The sequence below is a fragment of the Leptosomus discolor genome, chromosome Z, assembly GCF_034619465.1.
Source record: "Leptosomus discolor isolate bLepDis1 chromosome Z, bLepDis1.hap2, whole genome shotgun sequence".
NCBI classification, from domain to species: Eukaryota; Metazoa; Chordata; class Aves; order Leptosomiformes; family Leptosomidae; genus Leptosomus; species Leptosomus discolor.
The window spans coordinates 43,997,767-44,017,503 of NC_141419.1; the positions used below are offsets into that span (position 1 = coordinate 43,997,767).

Consider the following 19,737-nt stretch of genomic DNA (forward strand, 5'->3'; position numbering starts at 1 on the left):
CTGTCCTTACTCATGCAGCCTACACAACAAGGACACAAAACCTCCACACCAATAGTTTTGCACTCTTTGAATTTGCCATAGTGTGCACACTGCTCCACCAGGTTAGGTCATTGGATTTCTGTGGGAGACAAAGAAGGTCTGGAGGCATGGCTCTGCATCCAGGTAGTTGTGCAAATCCTCTTTTAGTATGAAAGAGTCGTTCCTCATCCTGATCACAACAAATGGCCCAGACTTAGAAAACTTACCTTCCTGAGTTCTTCTTCACCTAGATTCTCCCAATGGCAAAACAAAATGAAAAGGAAAGAAGGAAAGGAAAGAAGGAGGGTGTGCTAAATACCAGTGGGGATGCACTGCATGTTACCCACAAACCCAGCAAGCTTCTTCAGGGGCTATCCTCTAAGCAAAAGTTACTTTTAACTGCAATCATTTGCTAAATAATGTCTAGTCTTTAAAAACGGCTAGTACTGACCATTATTTACAGCACTCACATAAGTTTGTATGAAAATTTCGTTTCTAATAGTAATGATGTAAAACATGATGTGCTTATACAGCAGTTTGAAAATCATAAATCTTTTTGGCAGTTACCAGGAAGACTTTCAAATCTTTTGAAAACAGGTAAATGGTTCATTTACTCAGGCTAAATATGGAAACAGCCTATATTTTGAATTTACATTGAATAAAAACATTGCTTTAGAAAGAGAGGTGCTCTGAAGACATCACCACATAGCAAAGATTGAAGCTGTTGTGCATATTCCATCAGTAGAGCAGACAAGAGGCAAGATTTGAGCTGATGTCACGAGCAGTTATGAGGACTGAAGACTGTGGGAAGCTCCTACGGCTGAATTTACCCTTGAAATCTTTTAAAGAGGTACTGCATTCGTACTGAAAAGGGGACTTTATACGTATGATGCTACTTACTGACCTAAGGATGTGGCACACCTACCCAACTGGGACCTAGATCTTGGTGGAAGCTCAGTAAATCTTTCTGGACTCAGCAGTCAGCTAGCCCACTGGACCACAGGAACTACTTCTGAAGCCAAATTAGAACACAAGGTAGTAGTATAGGGAAGTACTTCTCTGTATCACCAAAAAGTGAGTATCTTCTGAAAAGCTGCACTCTAATGTGCAATAAACTTTTTTCTTATCTTTTCTTTTTTCACCTTAACAGCTGCCCAGTGCTAAGAGGGTGTTTGCCAAACCTCGGGCAAACCTTTCCATGTTAGGCGGCAAATCACTGTATGTTGTCCTGCCACCGCTGTGGCAAACATCCCACCCAAACTCTGGCACCACGGAAGTTTGCAGGACACCTTTTCACTGCAGGTGTTGCTGATAAAACAAATCATTCAGTAGGCAGAAGAAGCAGCCCTTGGCAAATACTGGCTACCATCGACTGAGCAGATAGCAGCTCAGTGGGAAGAAGGTCTTGCATGCACACAACTGTCCAGATTTATTTCACTGTACCTAGATACTTTAAGCAGAAGGATGGAATGGAAGATTAGTTCTGTGACATTTCTAATGTAGGGTGAGTTACAATATTAGAAAAAGCTGTGGGCAGAAGCAAGACTAGATATTCGCAGAGAAATAAATTTGTATGAGTAGTAGTCACAGAGCTCTGTCAGCTGCTAGAGATTTCAGTTTTTCTGGTAGTTCGGGATATAAATATTTGCCTTTAAATGGTCTGCTTAGCTATCAAGTAACACGACATTGAGATCTTACCTAACATGACTGTTATTCTCCCAGCCACGCCGTAGTCTCCTGACCTTCCTTCCCCTTGGGGCAAGACACATCTTTGGGACTACTTGAAGACACAGATCTCCAAGGGTACCTGATGGCTATGCTCTACCAGCATATGCTGAGGGACCAGGTCTGTACCTCTGCCCGTGCTTCCCTGGAATCTGCACAATGGCACACCTGTTTAGGGGAGCAGCAATCCTGCATGAAAGAAACACTGGCAGTCTTGTTCTGAATGAAGAAAAGGCCCTATATTTAGACATTGTCAGAATCTAACACCAAAATGTGTCATAAACATATGCTCCCATGAAAAACAGAAAGGCACTCTTCTGTGCTTTCATACTTCTGCAGTTGGTAATTTTTATACCAGTAAGTAATCATGTACAGAGCTGTACAGTGAATCAATATATCCCCCAAAGGGTTTTTTCTCATTAAAGAATGCGTGTTCTAATCCAGACAGAAAACTCTAAGTAAGGATTGATTGAACGGAAATGGAACGGAAAATCTAAAAACAAGTCTTCTTCAGGGTTGAACTACAAGTAAGTCTTGACCCGTTGGCTGTAAATTTGTCATCATGAATTGCTCCATGAGACAAGTAAACCAACAGAGCTTCTGAACTGGTACAAATGATGATGGATATGACGGTCAATTGCATTTCTCTTGGAAATAGGTGATTTGCTTTTTCAATAATGGGTGAAGGGAGAACACAGTTCTCCCAAGAATACCTGCAACACCTAGCTCTTTCTTATTTCCCCTTGTACAGTAACTGGCTTCTGTAGTAAGAAAATACTTTAAATGTACCTTCATAAGCCCTTGATTTAATTATCATAGTAGAGTTATAAAACACCTTCATAAGAGACTGCAGGGAAATAAGACTTTCTCTGTGTATCTGTGTCTTGATATATTGTGATTCACTGCACCAAACAGAAACAGTGTTTAGCGTCCGGAATACAAAATAATAATAAGAAAGGTCACGTTTTAAAATTTTCACTGCATGACTGTGAGTCACTGCATATTTGCTAGACATCTAGCTTTAATCATGTAAATCCTTTTACATTGAATTTCCTGAAGGTTTTCATAAAGGCTTTCAGTCATAAGTAAAGCAAGACTGACTTCCAGAGGGATTCTGGGACCCAATATAAAACAAAGTGCCTAGCATTTACTAATTAATACTGAAAGGCTGTGAAACTTTGTCATCTAAATAAATTCATCCTAAGTCTAACCCACTGCCAGTAGATAAATCAGCTTCTAAACAAAGGAAGGCAACTATATTGTTCTATTTCACATGCTTTTCTTGCATGGAGTTGCTTAAATGATAAAAAAGAATCAATCCACCTTAACAGGTCAAAAAATATTTTTTCTTCATAGATACTTACTTTTATTTTACATATATTATGTATATGCATGTATGTATTTTTATATATACAGACAGACCATGAAATCCTCATTTTGATTTCAGGCATGCACAAATACACAGTGCTACTGTTATTAAGAATGCTTATCAAGAATCCTTATGTCTAAAAATGCTAATTTCTAATTATTTCTGAAATGCAGTATATAAATAACTGGTTTAAAGTTTTGTGGGCAGCTGTATATACCTATTAATAAACTGACAAATATGATTATATAAAGCTATCAAGACACTGAAAAAGTTGGAAATAGATTATTCCTTTTTCTCCCACCAAGATCAGAAAATCTGTAAAGTCCTCCTTCAGTAGCTAGGGATTCAAATAAACAAAGAAGCCTTGGAGAAGATACGAACACCTGTTGAACGCCTCCAAATCTTGTCGACGGTGAGGTGCAGAAAGCACAGCACTTGCAAAAGAAAATATACTTATGTCACACTGGTATCAGGACAGAAGATAGAACAATACTAAGTAATATTTTCCACGTCTGTTAACACATCTCTGAAGTATCATGAAGATTTTATGTATCTAAATATTATCAATTGCTGGGGAAGGGAGACGTCTAAAGAAAAGATGTGCAACAACATGCAATATTTTCACCATATTTCAGAGTATAGTTTTCCTCTTTTGATACAATGCATTTTCATTTGATTCTACTAGAATAAACTGGATTTTTTCTACTTTTACTGTACCAGACTTGCAGACAGGAGTAGCTGTAGAAATCTTCACACAACATGAGAATAGGGGGCAACTTACCAGTACAAAAACAATTCAAGGGTCTATCCCGTAAACCTCTGTAAGAAAAGAAGAATCCATTCTATTTGGGATACATCTACAATTCTCACTAGGTATTAATAGTGGTTTTACATTTGTCTCCTGTGAAAGCATTCTGGCAGCATCTCACAATCAAATTATACAGTAAGTATTCAGAACCCCTTAAAAAGACAAAAAAGGTGAAGGATTCAGCTAGGGGAAGAATATATTTTATCTTATCTTGAAAAGCAATTTCTTAAGTCAACTCTAAGGTTTCATTTCTTGCTAGTAAGGGGAAAGATACCAATGGGAAGCAAACTTTGCTTCTGACAATTTTCTAATCTCCATCTCAAAAGGAGTTGAAAACAACACATCTTCAAAGAAAATACCTTTTTCTTATTTCTTACTCATATGTGGATGAAATAAGATTGCCAACATCACATTCAAAAATATTCATGCAGTACAGATGCTAAATGGACTGGGCTTTCACAAGATTCCACAAAAATCCCTTATCGGTAGTTTTGCGTGTGCAATATTTCTCATATTCTTATTTTACCGATGTATGTTTTTGCATGCAAAAAGTCAGAAATGCACATATTGGACAGCGATTTATTCTATTATTTTAAATGTAAACATATTCTGCATTATGCCTTAACTTTTTGTGTGTGCCAGAAGTTTTCTTTAAAAAAGGCTACTTTTTGGAAAAAACTTTAGTTCTATACTTTTCAGGTTTAATTTTAAAAATATATAATACCAGGTGAACGCAATTATTGCAGTGTGATATTAACCAGTGTGAACCACTTAGAGTATGCACTGCAGTATCACAGAGAAATTGTTTCATTTTCACAGTTGCATACTTGAATTCAGTGAACACTTTCCAACTGTTTTGCTTGCTACCTTGAATACCCGCTAAGATAGACTTCCCTTTAAAGCACCATGCAGATTAGTCCTAGCAGCTTATGTTTTGCATTAGAATTCCTTTAACACAAACACACAAAAGCTTCTGCAGCCAAAACATTATGGTTCAATGGCTGAAAATCATAATTAGATATTTGAAACCATAATTATGGACACTGTAAATATATCTAGTTATTAAAGAACATATACTACCTCAGTCATTAAGTAGAACAGCCTGATGAGGAGTCTTATTAAAGCACAGACCCAGAAGATGGGAAGATTTATTTAACAGGTGCTTTTCCACTCTGCCAAATACAAACCCATGCTAAGTATCTGAAATGCTATATGGCTATGCTTTCAAAATTGTACATTTGGAGGTGTGATTTAGGAAGGACCTGACACTGTAAAAACTGAAAATCCAAAACTCATAGGGAGGAAGAAGGAGCCCTATTTTACTTGAATCCTACATGTACTTCTGGTCTTCATTACACAAGTCCAGCAATTAAACCACATCTTTTTCAAGAATCTTTAGCGATCTTTAACTTTCTTAAACTTAAGCTATAGTCACTTGTGTTCAGAGTAAGAGTGCCCAAAAGATGACCTCCAACGTGCACAACAAAGGAATTAGGTGAGACATCCTGTACTGGATTTAAAGCATGAAAAACAATCTCTGAAAGGTCTTCTTGAGCATTGAGGCCATGAAGAATCCCAGCAGAGCAACTCGGTGGGGCTGGGCACGCCATCAGGCCCTAATGGCCACAATCAGCCTCGCTTGGTGCCCCTCCTCACCACCCCTGCCCAAAAGCCCGAGGTCAGTGTCAGCTCATAATGAGTACCTGCAGCTCCCAGCTTGTGCCCCTGCACCAAGCAGCCCTGTTCTTCCAGGCCCATGGCAGAAATAAATGCATTGCAAGACAGGGTTCATATAATGTTTCTCTTTACTTAGTGCTCTCTGATTATTTTATTACTATAGAATGAATTTACAAAAGGTTCAACATGACAGAAGAATACATCTTCAACAATCAGTACTTTAAGTTTTCTCTTCCAGACTGCAGGCTATTTATTCAATATAACTATTGCTGTAACAAATGAATGGTTACAGAACAGTCTCAAACCCAGAGATAGTCTAAACTACATAAATAACTGAATTTTAAGTAGTCTCAATCTTGTTTCAACTTGGAAAGTCTGCTGCACCTAACTCTACAGGCTGCACATCAATTCTACCTCTTCAGACATCTCTCACATAACTTACTACTCTTTCTGCCTCTCATTGAGCAACCTGAGCTTCAATTCACAATGCTGATCTAAAAAACATATTCATAAATATTGCTTGCTTCAAGCTCTCAACTTACACCAGACTAAGTCTCTAACATGAACAAAACCTATCATATCTCACTGTATCCAGGGTATTCTCCACACTCTGATCCTGCAAAACATCCATACATCATCTGAACTTTGAGCTTGTAAACAATTTATTGGTTTACACAAAACATTTTCAGCTATGCATTGCATAGGGAATCTTTTATTCTCACTGTCCACTGTGGCACACACTGTGTGCTGGGTGATCTTTGACAACTGTTACAAGTGCATCACAGAAGACCACAATTCAAAGGTAGCATCTGCTGACCTAGGCAGAGTTGTCTTTCTAACCCTCCAAAATTTCTACACTAATTTCTGTCATAAATGTGCTTAATTTGCAAACTGAAAAGGTATTTTCTGATTTGCCTGTTCTGCCTACCCAGCTGGAGACCTTTTACAGCAGCAGACCTTCACTCTAGCAACTTTACAGAGCAGTTGGGCCTGGTGGAGGAGCACAGCACTTAGGTGTTGTGTAAGTCTCACCTCTGTCAATAATTTCCTGGACATTCTCAAGCAATTGACCTAAATCCTTTACAACGTTCTTTCCTCTTCAGTAAAATCAAAAGATTGATACTTTGCATTGAATAGTACTTTGTATTAAAGCCTGTAAACAAACATCACTTTCTAGAGCATGAGAATCTATTAATACAAGTGTTCCATAGGAGTTACGTGGTATTATTATTGTTGTTATTATTATTATTTCTTCTAATAATCTACTGTAGCATTTATTATTATTATTGTTATTATTATTAACATCATCATCATCATCATCCTACAATAGAGTGAGCCAGACTTCACTGCCTTCTTAATGCTGCTGAAGTGCTGTAAGAGAAACAGGTTTAATGCATCTGTCTTTGAAGCTTGATTTCATACAAGGCCCTTGTAAAGCTCATTAATTCTGAAGGTTATCATGACTGAGTGTTGTAAGGTCATCTAGGAACAGGACCATACTGGGGACTGCCTTCATAATTTCTTCTCTGACCCAAGAAATGGCTTTGGGTAGATGCAAAACACTTGGCTGATATGTTTTTAACAGTTTATTGTCATATTTGCAGTGCAACTTCACCCTTAATTATTTCCATTCAGAAGGGGACTCTCCACAGTTTATCCACCTCGCCTTTTCTCTTCATTCCTGCTCAGATTTTAGAAAAAGTGAGCAAAAATGAATGACTGTAGCATCTGCACTCAACATGGGGCCACAAAACATGGCCTCTATATTTGGTGGCAGAGGTGGTGTTTCTGAAACATTCTAATTTCTCAGGAAGTTAATGATACTTTTAAAATGTCCTGTGGTTAATTAAAGCAGCTCATCTATAAGAAAAGAGACAATTCTGTTTCTGACAGTTACTTCATCAGAGGTACACAGTGTCCAACATCAGTCAGGATGCTGGTGTCCAATGAGACATGGACTCCTTTGTATAATTCCTATGTTAGTAAGAGCCAAAAATGGGAATAAAGGCATATTAGTACAACAATATATCCACAAGGATGGAAATGGTGCTGAGCAAGTTAAGACAATATCTTAAGACAAAATATCTCTAATTTAGTCTTATTATTATTATTTAACATATTTGGCCAACTTCTGTCTCTAATTCCAGGATTTGTTCTGAGATAAAAAAAAAGACAAAAATCTCTGTATCAGCAAATGTAATGTGATGGTGCTGTGGAAAAAAGGCCCAGATAGCTTTTTCTGTTTACCTCACACCATTTTCTTTGCATCTTCTTATAGCCTGTTTATTTTTATCTTTTATCTTTTTGCTAGCCATTCCTGTATAATTTCAAAGGGCTTTTTTTAGTCTTTAAAATTTTAGCTGTGACTAAACAACTTTTTGAGAGTGAAATATTTCCTGGCCCTACGAAAACTTTTTTGAAAAAATCTACAGGAATATCTATCACTTAGTAAACAAACATTCTAGATTACCCTTATTGAATTGTGCCCAATTCCCCCCTGGAAACAAGTGATGACTGGAAATGTGGTTGCACAGAGTCCCATCATTATTCCCATCACAACTCAAATGGACAGGCTCTGCCTGGAGGAGCCAAAGGTAGAGCTGCATCACATTTTTTCATAAATATATAGAATCAAATGGAATATTAATATTGCATGACTATGTAGGACTGCAGAGAAGCAATACTGAACCCCTCTTCCTCTGTGACTATGGAATTTGTTTCATTGCTTAGGGGACTAAATCACCCTGAAAAAGCATCAGTAGCAGGGAAAGCTGGTTGTCTCTCACACTAACCCAGTGCAGATCTACATTTTTTCACATTGCAAATGACAAGAAAATTTAATATTGATACTTTGTGCATTCAGTGCAGCTTTCTGCAATAAAATGAAGCCAGGCTGCACCACAAGTATAGCTAGTGTGTTAGTGGAGACAAGGTTCCTCAATGGGTTATGTGACTAGGGGCCAAAGGAATACCCTGTCACTGGGACAAAGAACTGCCTTGTCTCCAGCAGCAAAGACATGGGATTTCCCTGAAGATCTTGGTTCATACATGTGTTTTCTTTACATTTGTAGTGGCAGATATTTACATTGGGCACATGGTAATTCTTGCTTGAACTGTTATCTGAAGACAAGTAAAGAAACCAACAATCCAGTTTCCAAGGAAAAACAGAGAAGGAATGCTGGCTGAATGCAGTTTTATCTCTTAAACCAAGCAGCTAAATTCATTTGTGGATTTTAAAACCATAAATAATTAGGAGGACTGTGTAATTTTTGCTTTAAACAAATACAGTTCTGACTTTAACTATTCCAAATCAACACTAACAGTGTCCAAATCGTGTCACTCACCAAATAACCCTAGGTGTAGAAATTATGCCAAAGCTTCCAAGGCATTTTGCAAACACTCCAAATGTACTGCAGACCAAACATTCATGTTGAGAGTTGAATCCTTCAGCACCTAAATCATTACATGCTTTGCTTTCCATGAAAGGTGTACAAATGTACAGTAATAGTACTTGATTCATGTAATTAGAATAATATTATAATTAAAGAGTCTACTGTACGATTTCTGCTCATAGGATCTGATTTAATATCTGGGAGAAATGCTCTTTTCATATCAGTAGGCTCTACAATAGACCCACAGTGTTTCAGATCCACGGAGCTCAAAAACCAGGTTTTCAACAGAGCAACAGATATCGGTATCATTCTTTCATAGCCCAAATAATCGTGAAAGAAAATGCAAAGGATACTAACTGATTGCACAGGAATATGGCATACTAGAAGGGATTAATTGGTAAAACCAATGCTGTCTTTGTCACTTACTTCTCTCTGCCTTAGCCTGCATGCATGCACTCTAAAATTCACAGTGATAAGCCAGTTTCTAAGTCTTTGAGCTCTGGCTAACACTGTTTGGGTACCTGGGTTGTGGATAGCAGACTCTGAACTAAAGGATCAGTATTCACTCCTATTATCAGCATAAGGCTGAAACACACAACCCACTTCTTAAACATGTAAACTTCATTACAAACAGGATACTTTGGAATTGTGTTCCTTATTATTAGAATCACAGGCACAAAATCCTACTGTTTTTACTCGGGCCATGTCAAACTATCAGTCATTAACCATTAACACTACTGCAACTTGACTGATAGAAGCAGAATTTAAATCTGATTAGAAAAAAACCCCAACCAAACAAGAAACCTTGCACAAATTTTTCTATAATGAAGATAAATTCGTCAACCAAAAAAAGAAACTAAAAAGTCTTGCTGTAATGTTAATGTTCTTTTTTTAAAAAAAAAAAAACAACAAAAACAAGTAGATAGTAAACTTGACTTTATGTCTATTTAAAGGAGTAAGAAGGAAGCAAGCAACCCCTTTCTTTTTTTCTTACAGGCTATGCTGGATACCTTTCAAACAGGTGGGCAAAGAGTACACCAAAAAGCCATGAAGCATAGGTATCTTGCTTCTATTTTAAACTAGCAGTAAATAAATTCTGGTTAGAACAGAAAGAAAAAAAAAAAAGAGAAACATTCTTCCAAAGAGCCCCGAAGTCTTCTAGGGGAAGGCCACATACATTGCAGTTTCCACAATGTTAGCTGCATTCAAGGCTTTACTTCACAGTCTGGGTTAGCCACAAAAAAGTCATTTTGTAAACTCTGTGTCTACTTGCAGAGATCTGCTAAACTCACAGCTGCCCTGCATGTATGGTGAAAGGAATACTACAGAGTACAGAATAAAAGGATGCAATAAAAGCATGCAACACAGCAATTCAGTTCATCCGTAAGCACATACTTAACTTTCAGCATATAGGAGTAGCCTCAATTATTTCTGTGAGAATGTTCCCATAAACAGTGTCATGCAGAAATGTTTGCAGAACTGAAGCCTTTACTTGATGATGTGTTTGAATAGCTTCACAAAAGGTGTGTATTTTCCTCATCAGATGTACATCACTGTCATTCCCTCCCAAGACATGAAAGTATTAAAACGTTAAAGACATAATTGTGGTTAGGATTACACTCTTTAGATACTTTGCTATAATATTAATAATTTCATATGCTTTTCACTGAAATATTATTTGCCTGTCTTGCAGTGCTTCTTTTAGATGAAGTTCTTTTCCCTTCCTATCTCTCAGATACTCTCTTTATATCTGTTTTTTAATACTAGATTTACTCAGTTCTGTTCTATACCACTGCCATGGTTTTATGGCTCGTTAGTGCTTTTGGATATACTGTATATAGGGATATAAAATTATGCTACAGAATTTTCAGTTTATTTAGTTTTGAACTGCTGAGAAACCCCATTTTAAGCTCATCAACATTTATTATAAAACCCAACCATGAGTTACCTAAAGACAGACATGTATTTGCCTCTTGACTGTTGACTGTGTTCTCAATTAAATGTAACAAAACCCAAAACATCTATGCCATTACCCAATTAAACTCATCAGTGGACATTTATCATTGGAAACAGATTTCATTGAAACATTTAACTACTGTTACGTTACACAGATTTACACTTTTTTCATTATATGTATTTGTGTTTCTGATAACATGAACACTTACAATCACTCTCTATAGTAATCAGTCCCTTTATGGGGAAAATACTGAGCTCTTCAATGACTTCCATCACAACAAACTTCTTTTTATTCCTCATTAATCCATAATTTTTTAAAATGTTCAGCAGTAGCATTTAGTAAAATATCAGTTCATCATCACTTTATGTCCCCTACTATGGCTACGGTCAGTGTCTAACTTGCTACAAATTTTTTTGTTGTTTTTGTGAAAATTTACCCATTAAAATAATATATAAAAATGCATTGTGAAATCCACAAGGAGAAAAAAATATACATAAAGTGCCGGTATTTTTATGGCTGAAAGTAATTCCATCAGAGCAGACCATGACGATTAGCACACAGCTCCTGTTTACCATAAGCCTACACCCATTTTTAAGCATTAGAGTTACACTACCCATTTAAAAAATGGGTAATATGTGAAAATGTGGAGACAACAGTACAGTTATGGATTTGTCATACATTGCACATACAAACTTTGTGCCTCTTACTTCAGAAGATTCCAATGTGAGTTATCAAACTACCCAGTAGTTACGATTTACCCTGTCGCACAGATAATTTTCATGTTTTGAATGTGAATTAATGAGAAAATAGTAACCCAGTGCACATTTACACACAAAATGATAAAAGCTTTGCTGGTTAATAACAAATCTAATTTTTGTCTCATTTAACTAACAGCATATGGAATTTTCTGCAAGGCATGTGGTACTAATTAAACATGGTACAAGTCCCCCAGATAGTCAATATAGCCATGAGGTATCCAAAGAATGTTTCCCTTCAGTGTACATTATCTATGTATTGATTTGATGGTCTGAATGTATAAAAGCCTGGGGAACCAACAATGTTTAATGATGTGGGAACTGCACTTCTTATCTATATGAATGCTGCAGTTGCTGAGGAAAATTCTGAGATACTTCATGAACAGGCAAATTATGAACTAACCAGGACCGATTTATTTTCATTCATTCATTCCTTAACCACTCATTTTGGTATTTATTTGTAACCTCTGTCTTTACATTTAGAGCACCGTTCTTTGACCTGATATGGCAGACAGCATAAAAATGTCACACTATTTTTTAAATAGAAACAATGACTAGATTCCATACATTTTAATGACATTAACAAACACCTAAAACGTGAGTTGTATGGTGCTAACAATTTATTTTGAAAATCCTTATATATATATATATATATATATATAATGTGTATAAATACACTTTCATGTATTTGACACTAGCTGTGCTGATTAAAACATTTGTTCTACTATCAGTGTTAGATATGGGTTAATTTATTAAGTTTAAATGTAAGTCCACTTGCATATAATTTTAATTCTCTTTTCAATCCAAGGATATAAGCTTTCTCTAGCACACAGAAGGTCAACCACTGAAAAAATTAAGAAAATTAATAATATATTTGTTCTGCTTCATAATGATCACTTCAACTAAAACAAACAGAAGCAGTGAATTCTCACAGTCATTACCTGCCTACTTACAATATCCTGAGCAAAATGGTAAATGGTAAATTTTCCCAATATCCTAATGGGAAAATGGTAAATGACCACCCATTAACCAGAATATTCCTGTGCAAAAGAACAACGAGGTCTCACCACCACTATATCTAGCATCAGTGGGTTATTTTTATCGAGACAGTTCTCGAACAGTAACAGCAGCAGTTTGTGTTCTGAAAGGTAGCACTGACTCTTTTGTAGATCCAGTAAATTTCAGAGTAGTAGAAAAGACAGTACAATTTCAATAGTGCTCTGAATTGGCCAACTTACTCAACCTACATCACCTGCAAAATCTACCACCACCACTAACAGAAAGAAATGAAAACTGCTTCCTAGTGCTCCAACTGTTAAATATGCACTCTGCTTTTGATAATGAGACTTGACAAAAACTGGTGAGAGTTAAGCAACAAGGCTGTCACTCAGTTTTAAAGAATCCTGATATAAAGTCACACTGTGACTTCTATACTCAAAACAAGATGAGATTAAAAATAGACTTGTGGTCTTATTAATAACCTGCTACAAAACAGTTTAACACTTAAGATAAAAAAGCCACTCAGCAAATAAAATATGAAGAATGAATTCTGGACAACAATGTTATTTTTACACTTTCTGCACACTGTGCTAGATGGTGTAACCAGAATCTTACCTGACTACAAAAACATTGCATACACCCTCTCTCAAAGTCTCTAATTTAATAGGTCATTTCAAAACACTTTCAAAGCACATGGAAATATTACCCTGCAAACTTAGGATTCTCTGCTCTTGACATGCTGTATCGATGAACTGAAAAGAGCAATAACATTTAAGGTGGCTGAATTCTCATTATGTAAAACAAGCTGCATTCTCCTGCTCTACCCACAACATATTTCTATATGTGGAACATGGTAAGAATTGCACTCTGTGCCTTACTGCTCTAAGATTTCAAATATAATTTCCCTTTAAAAACACACATGTCCTTAAAGGTGTTTTCAAACTGAAATAACATGCATGATTAATAGTTATTCACACATCAAGGAATATTTCTTTCCTCCTGTATATTGATTGCACCAGACATATTGAAAGCCTATGTATCCAAGATATATACAGCACGCTAGAAAATACTGAAAACCTAAATTCAGAAGAAGGAAAAAAAAAACAAACCCAAAACATAAAAAACCAGCTTTTAGCTTAGGAACAGTATTTTTACACAGCTGTAGAACATTATCTGACAAAGAACCTATTTGCAGGTTTGCTCTAATTTAACAAATTACCACAGCTTCCCAACCCTGCCTTCCTGCATTTACATACCATGCATTATGCACAAAAAAAGGAATATACAAATAGAGATCCCTTCAGCCTGTCTAGCCTGTCATCAAAACCAGCAGAGAATTTTTCATTGATAAAAACAGAGAATGGAAGAAATCAGACCAACCTTCACAATGTACGTCACACCAGGTCCCAGGATCTTCTCACTCGAGTGCAGCCATCCTCGAGAGGGTTTATTGACAAAGCTGCTACTTTGATTCCAGTCTTCACCTCCTGGGTGCATTTCCTCTGACTGTGGTTTTTTCCCCATACTCATCTTGCTCACGTCCTGCTGAGAACACGAAGTGGCAGAGACAAGGTTACATGTGTTGTCTGAAGCCCCTGCTGCTGAGCTGGAAGCACTCGAGCTTCCCTGCAACTTGGAGACAGCAAGCTCCTTTACTGCAGAGGAGAGGGTTTTGATACCCAAAAGGCTGCCCGTGTTAGAGAGTTTCAAGTGGGACACTTTATGGATGAGGGTACACAGGGTGGTGGGTCCATCTTCTTGGTCCTTGCGGAGAACGTCTGGCGAGACCAGGTACGAAGGTGCTGTTGAAGTCGTTGCAACTGCTGAGACCTTGCTGTTCATGGACAAATTGTGAATAAGATCATCAACTGATGTCACTGAATCATTCCTGAAGCGGTTATACTTGGTACGTTGAAGCATGCCCTTCTATCTGGTTTCCTGCATATGTTCTGGCAAATCTGATGCCAATGCAGGAGATGCCTGTGCTAACATAGCAGGCGATTCATAACAACACGGACGGATAACAAGATCTTGGGGTAAAAATGAAAAGAGTATAAGGAAGAATAAAAAAATATATATTTTTAAGAAATTTCTTATGGTTCTCCGTTAAGGTTGGGTGAAGTAACAGTTTTCTGTGACAGAGATCCCAGTCCTGCTTAGAGCTGCCAACTCGCTCACAGCAAAAGCATGACTCACACAAATGAGAAGGACCCTTTTCAACAAAAGGCTCAGTGAACACTGCAAATCACTTCCTGTAGAAAGAAAAAAAAAAAAAGAAAAAGAAAAAAAACCATCCACCCACTTACAGCACACTAGCACCAATCAATTCTCAAATTTCCTTTTCCTCTTTTCCTATCTTCTCAAACAGATATTTCCTTCCAATCTTTAATTCCTGCCCCCCCCCCCCCCCTTTGGTACCAAAGGCAATTACCTTTAAAACTGAACTAGCAGCCTTTATGAAACACTTCACTTTATTCTTCTGTTTAAATGTTCTTCCACCTCACATATTTCTGAATCTATAAAGAAGTCACAATTAGATAGCAAATATCTGGATAGTATTTACACATATACACCCACCCCCCCACCCCCACCCCCAAGCAAAACACAGACACCTTAAATGTCTTCAGAACAAACAACAGAACCAAAGAATATACACATTTTCTTCCACAAAAGCAGCATAACAGACTTTACAAGTGCCTTTGTGTAATGCTGTCTCTCATGGAAAGTGTTACATTCAATTTTTGATAGAGAAAGAAATCCTTCTCCCCTGTTACTTCACAACAACCTTCTATTTTAATGAAGGAATTACGTAAGTACCTATGTGTGACGAAACATATTTTTCTGATGTCCAACAACAGGCTTAACAGATGTTCTTCCTTTCAGCACTGACATTCACTTCGAAGAAAAACATGATGAGGATCTTCAATTCACTGGAATGTTTGGTTTAATTCTGAAAAACTGAAAAAAACCTAAAAGAATAGTCAAAAGTCCAGGTAACATCAAACTGACATCCTGCAGTGAAAAATAAAAAAATGCACCAAGTCTTATTAAGCATAAATGTCAGCCACAAACACTTGATCTGAGAAGTAGCAAAACAGGCAGAAAACAGATATTTCTCCTACTTTTTTTTTGAAAAATACAAAATGTGTACAGCATTGTGATATACAATGCCCTTCACAAGCCATATGGCTCTTTTCTATAAACTGATCTTCTTTGTAAAACATCTTTTGGATGTAGGACAAAACATTGCATTATAAACAAATTCAGACCAGAAAAGTTCCATAGTGCAAAGTTATTTTTTAAACAAATTACTAACTGCAGCATAATTTAAAGGAAAAATCGTATGGAATGCCTTCCCTCTCTCATGACTAAAGGCTGCAGTACACCAAGTGCAAATACAGTGAAACAGCCAGCTCAAATACAGGTATTTAATTAGTATATTCATGACACATTAAATTAAGTCAGCACCTCTTATCCCAGCAGTGATGAGTAATAGCAATGCCCTAGTCAGTGTAAAAGCAGGTTTCTAGTGATCTGCAGAATAGCCCTTCATCACCACACTGCGAACCTGCTACTGCATCCACACAGCATTCATTCCTCTCTTCATCCTCCTAGCATAGCAACAGCAAATATACACACCATAGCCTATTTTTACATGTCTTTACTGCCCAGAAAACCCTATTGTTCCCAAATGGCTCTCTTCATTAGAAGCGGCTAGCGAAACTGCAAAATGTGAATGAGATTCTGTGCGTGTGAATGAAAGGGCTGGCTAGCATCCCCACATTTCTGTGAATGAAGCGAGGCCTCGCAGCCTCTGCCAGGCAATCCCTTGGGTGCTACCAGCCCAGCCAATACCAGCCGGCTTTGATGACTCATTCAGCAAAGCCTTGCTAAATAGTGGAAGATCCCATTTCAAGCACAGGCGGCACCTTTTTCTTAGCAACACCAGAAAATGAAGCCGGTGTCTGAGCAGACGAGGGTGGGTCATAAAGCCTTTGTGGAAGAGAGGGTGTTGCCAGAGAAATGCACAGGGTGTCCACAGGCATGGCAGGTGAGGAAAACTGGGGAGTCATATCTGGGTTTCTCCCCGACGTGTTCATTCAGCCGGTTCATTTACATCCAGCATGGGAACATGAATGTGCACATTTCGTTTGATGTTCTGATTGCTCTCTGTGTGCACCAGCAGATTCACAGATTTTACAGGTTTGCCTTCAGAGATCCCTGATGCAAAAAAAATCCCAACACCCACCTGCTTGAAAAAAAAAAAAGCATATACTTATTTACCCTATTAACAGATTAGACCTTTTAAAACAGTATGATCATCAGTCCACTGAAAGAGAGGCAGAGGGAAACCTAGAGAATAAAAGCTTCCCAGAGCACCAGCAAAAGGACTAATTTGTGATACTGCTTCACTGGACAAAGAAATGCTACGAAGACATCTCGTGGATGTCGAGCTCTCCTGGAAATCTGACATTAGACATTGAAGAGGAGTATTAGCCACTGAATTAATCAGTGCTTGAAATCTGGTGCTCCTTTCAGTGCCACAGTCTTCTTTACAAATCTGGCCCTAAATTGGGTGAACCAAACATTTTAAAACTTTGGTTTTTACAGTTCTTGGGACTAGAAAGGGTAGATAATTTTGCCCTACAGGCAGCAGGTTCAAATCCAACTCCAGGAAATAATGAATGAAATTAGGAGACCTTGTAACAGGCATAAACTGCAACTAAAATTAGGATCTGATTAATTCTAGCTATTGCCAGAGCATTATAATGTGTTTGGTATTTCCAATAATGTGCCTGAATTTTACACACTGATTATAGCATGCTAGCCTTAAACAAGCTTGTTACTACTATTATTGTAGCACTACTGACAGCAAGACATTTAAATCGCCATTTCTCTCTAATCTCTCTATCTGCGACTATGCTAGGTCAGCTAGTAAAGTGGATCCAAGTTGAAAATGAGCCTTTTTCATTTCTTTTTTAGACAGATAAGCCAGACACTGCCATCATGAGTAACAAATGGCCATAGAACAATGAGAAAAATGGCAGGTGGAAATTCAGTGTTGATAAATGCAAAATAATATATGATCCTAGTAATACATACACAGTGAGGGTGTGTACACTGCCTTTCATGAAGTACAGCATTTCCTAAGAACTACTGGTAACTTTGGCAGCTCTGACCAGTCCCTCTTTTTTGGATTTTTTTTTCTCGTTCTGTTTTTTCAGTTCTGTTTTCTTATGGATCCTCCTCTCACCCTGACGCAGTCTGTGTGTCATGTGACTGTTCCTCCTTTTCTCCCTCCAAGCGGCTCTCAGGGGCTCATCCTTAGCTCCACCTTTTTTCCTTCTGTATCTTAACTACCTCTGCAGCCTGTATTTCAGAAGCAAGTAAGTTTTATTAACAGCAAAGGGCGGGGGGCGGGGGGAAGATATTGAGGGGCAAGATTAAAGGAAGGGAAAGGGATGAAAACTACACTTTGGGTTAGGATGAGGTTTAGAAGGATTTAAATCACTGCATATGCAAAGGTAGGAGACATGTCAATACACAATGTAAACCAGTTAAGATGGTGTGATCACGGTAAAGAGGAAGAACAGGCAGCACAACTGCCACGTTCCACGACCTGTAGTAAGAAATTCTCACAAATGCAAAAAAAGTGACTTTCAGTGACCTGTGTTTAGAGAAATAGTAACCATATAACCAGAATCAGCAAAATATCTAGCTCCAGTAATGCACTGTGGTTAAATATGTACTTTGTACAAACAAGTGCTAGAAACTGTTAACATTCTGCTGAAAGACTATTTGCATTTCAACAGTTTCTGCCTGGTGGCAGTAAAATTGCTTGTGGACTAAGCTGAATTTTTAAGAAATCAGCACGAGGAAGACAATGACTTTGGGAAAAAAATCCAAACTATTACTATGATGCAGCATTAAGCTGTCAGCAAATAGGATGCTGTTCCTCATTGTAATATGATGGGCACAAGTGTTAATGCTCTGCTTTAGTAAATTGTCTTGAAGAATCTTTAGTATCACAAATGATCAACTCCTCACATAAAAAGATAGTGTTTCAGTAGTACAAACGTTTCTAATATCCTATGGGGACATTTCTTCTTTGATCAGTTAATTGAGAAGGGAAAATTCAATTTTTGCATGAGCTAGATCTATACCAGAAATCTCTTATCCATATATTAATCAGCCTAATCCAGCTTTATTTATGTGAGACCTCTGATGATGTACTTACAGACCAGCAAGATAACACCAAGACAAGCTAAAAAGCATTATGCTCTAACCTTCTTAAGAAGGTATGTAGCTATTTTAACTAAAAAAGTATTTCTATATAATTCTATCTATCCTGTTTGTATATACTTAATGCAACATAGTCTGTCTTCCTCTGAGTCTCTGAAATACCTGCACACAGAGCTCAGTTACATGCTCCTGTGATTTCAAGGGAGACTCACCACATAGCCGATAGAAATATTGAAAGGCACAGAAGTTTCCATCAGTGTCACTAAGAAGAGTCATGACTATATACCTCTACTTCAAAACATTTTGCAGGGAAAAAAATACAGACTAAGCTCACATCACTTAGACTTTTTTCCATACTGGGTGTTTGAGTCAGACCTCAGCTTAGTGTCCTTTGCAAAAAAAAAAAAAAAAGCAACCACCAACAAAGAAACCTCAAGGCCTGTAGGCAAAGGCTATGGTTCTCCCATAGCAATAACAACAACAACAATAAAACAGCAAAAAACCCCCCACAAAACAACCAAAACTATTTTAACACATTCTAGTTGATTTATTTCAATAAAAAACTGTTGTAAATTGCCCCCATCTTCTTTCATTCTCACCTCTTCTTTCTCACCCGATCAGAGTTTTGCTGTTTCCGTGGCAACCTTATTGCTAAGGGTGGGCTGTGCCAGTAAATGGGAGAATTATCTGCAGTTTGCAAGTTATTTCTCTGGAAATCCACATTGTTGGAAGTACTACTGTTCAAAATCAGTGATCATTAATCATTAATGATCAACTTCCAACTTAATTTACAT

At 37.5% G+C, this 19,737-nt stretch overlaps 1 protein-coding gene across 2 annotated transcripts in view; it reads right to left on the bottom strand.

Moving 5' to 3' along the window:
• SHC3 (SHC adaptor protein 3) overlaps window positions 1-14,620 on the bottom strand; it is a 62,386-nt gene extending 47,766 nt beyond the window's left edge. For both annotated transcript variants that reach the window (XM_086479504.1, XM_086479503.1), the window contains exon 1: window positions 14,081-14,620. In XM_086479504.1, coding sequence (XP_086335630.1) covers window positions 14,081-14,620 — 540 coding nt within the window. The remainder of the gene's footprint in view (window positions 1-14,080) is intronic.
• Window positions 14,621-19,737: the final 5,117 nt, after the last annotated feature.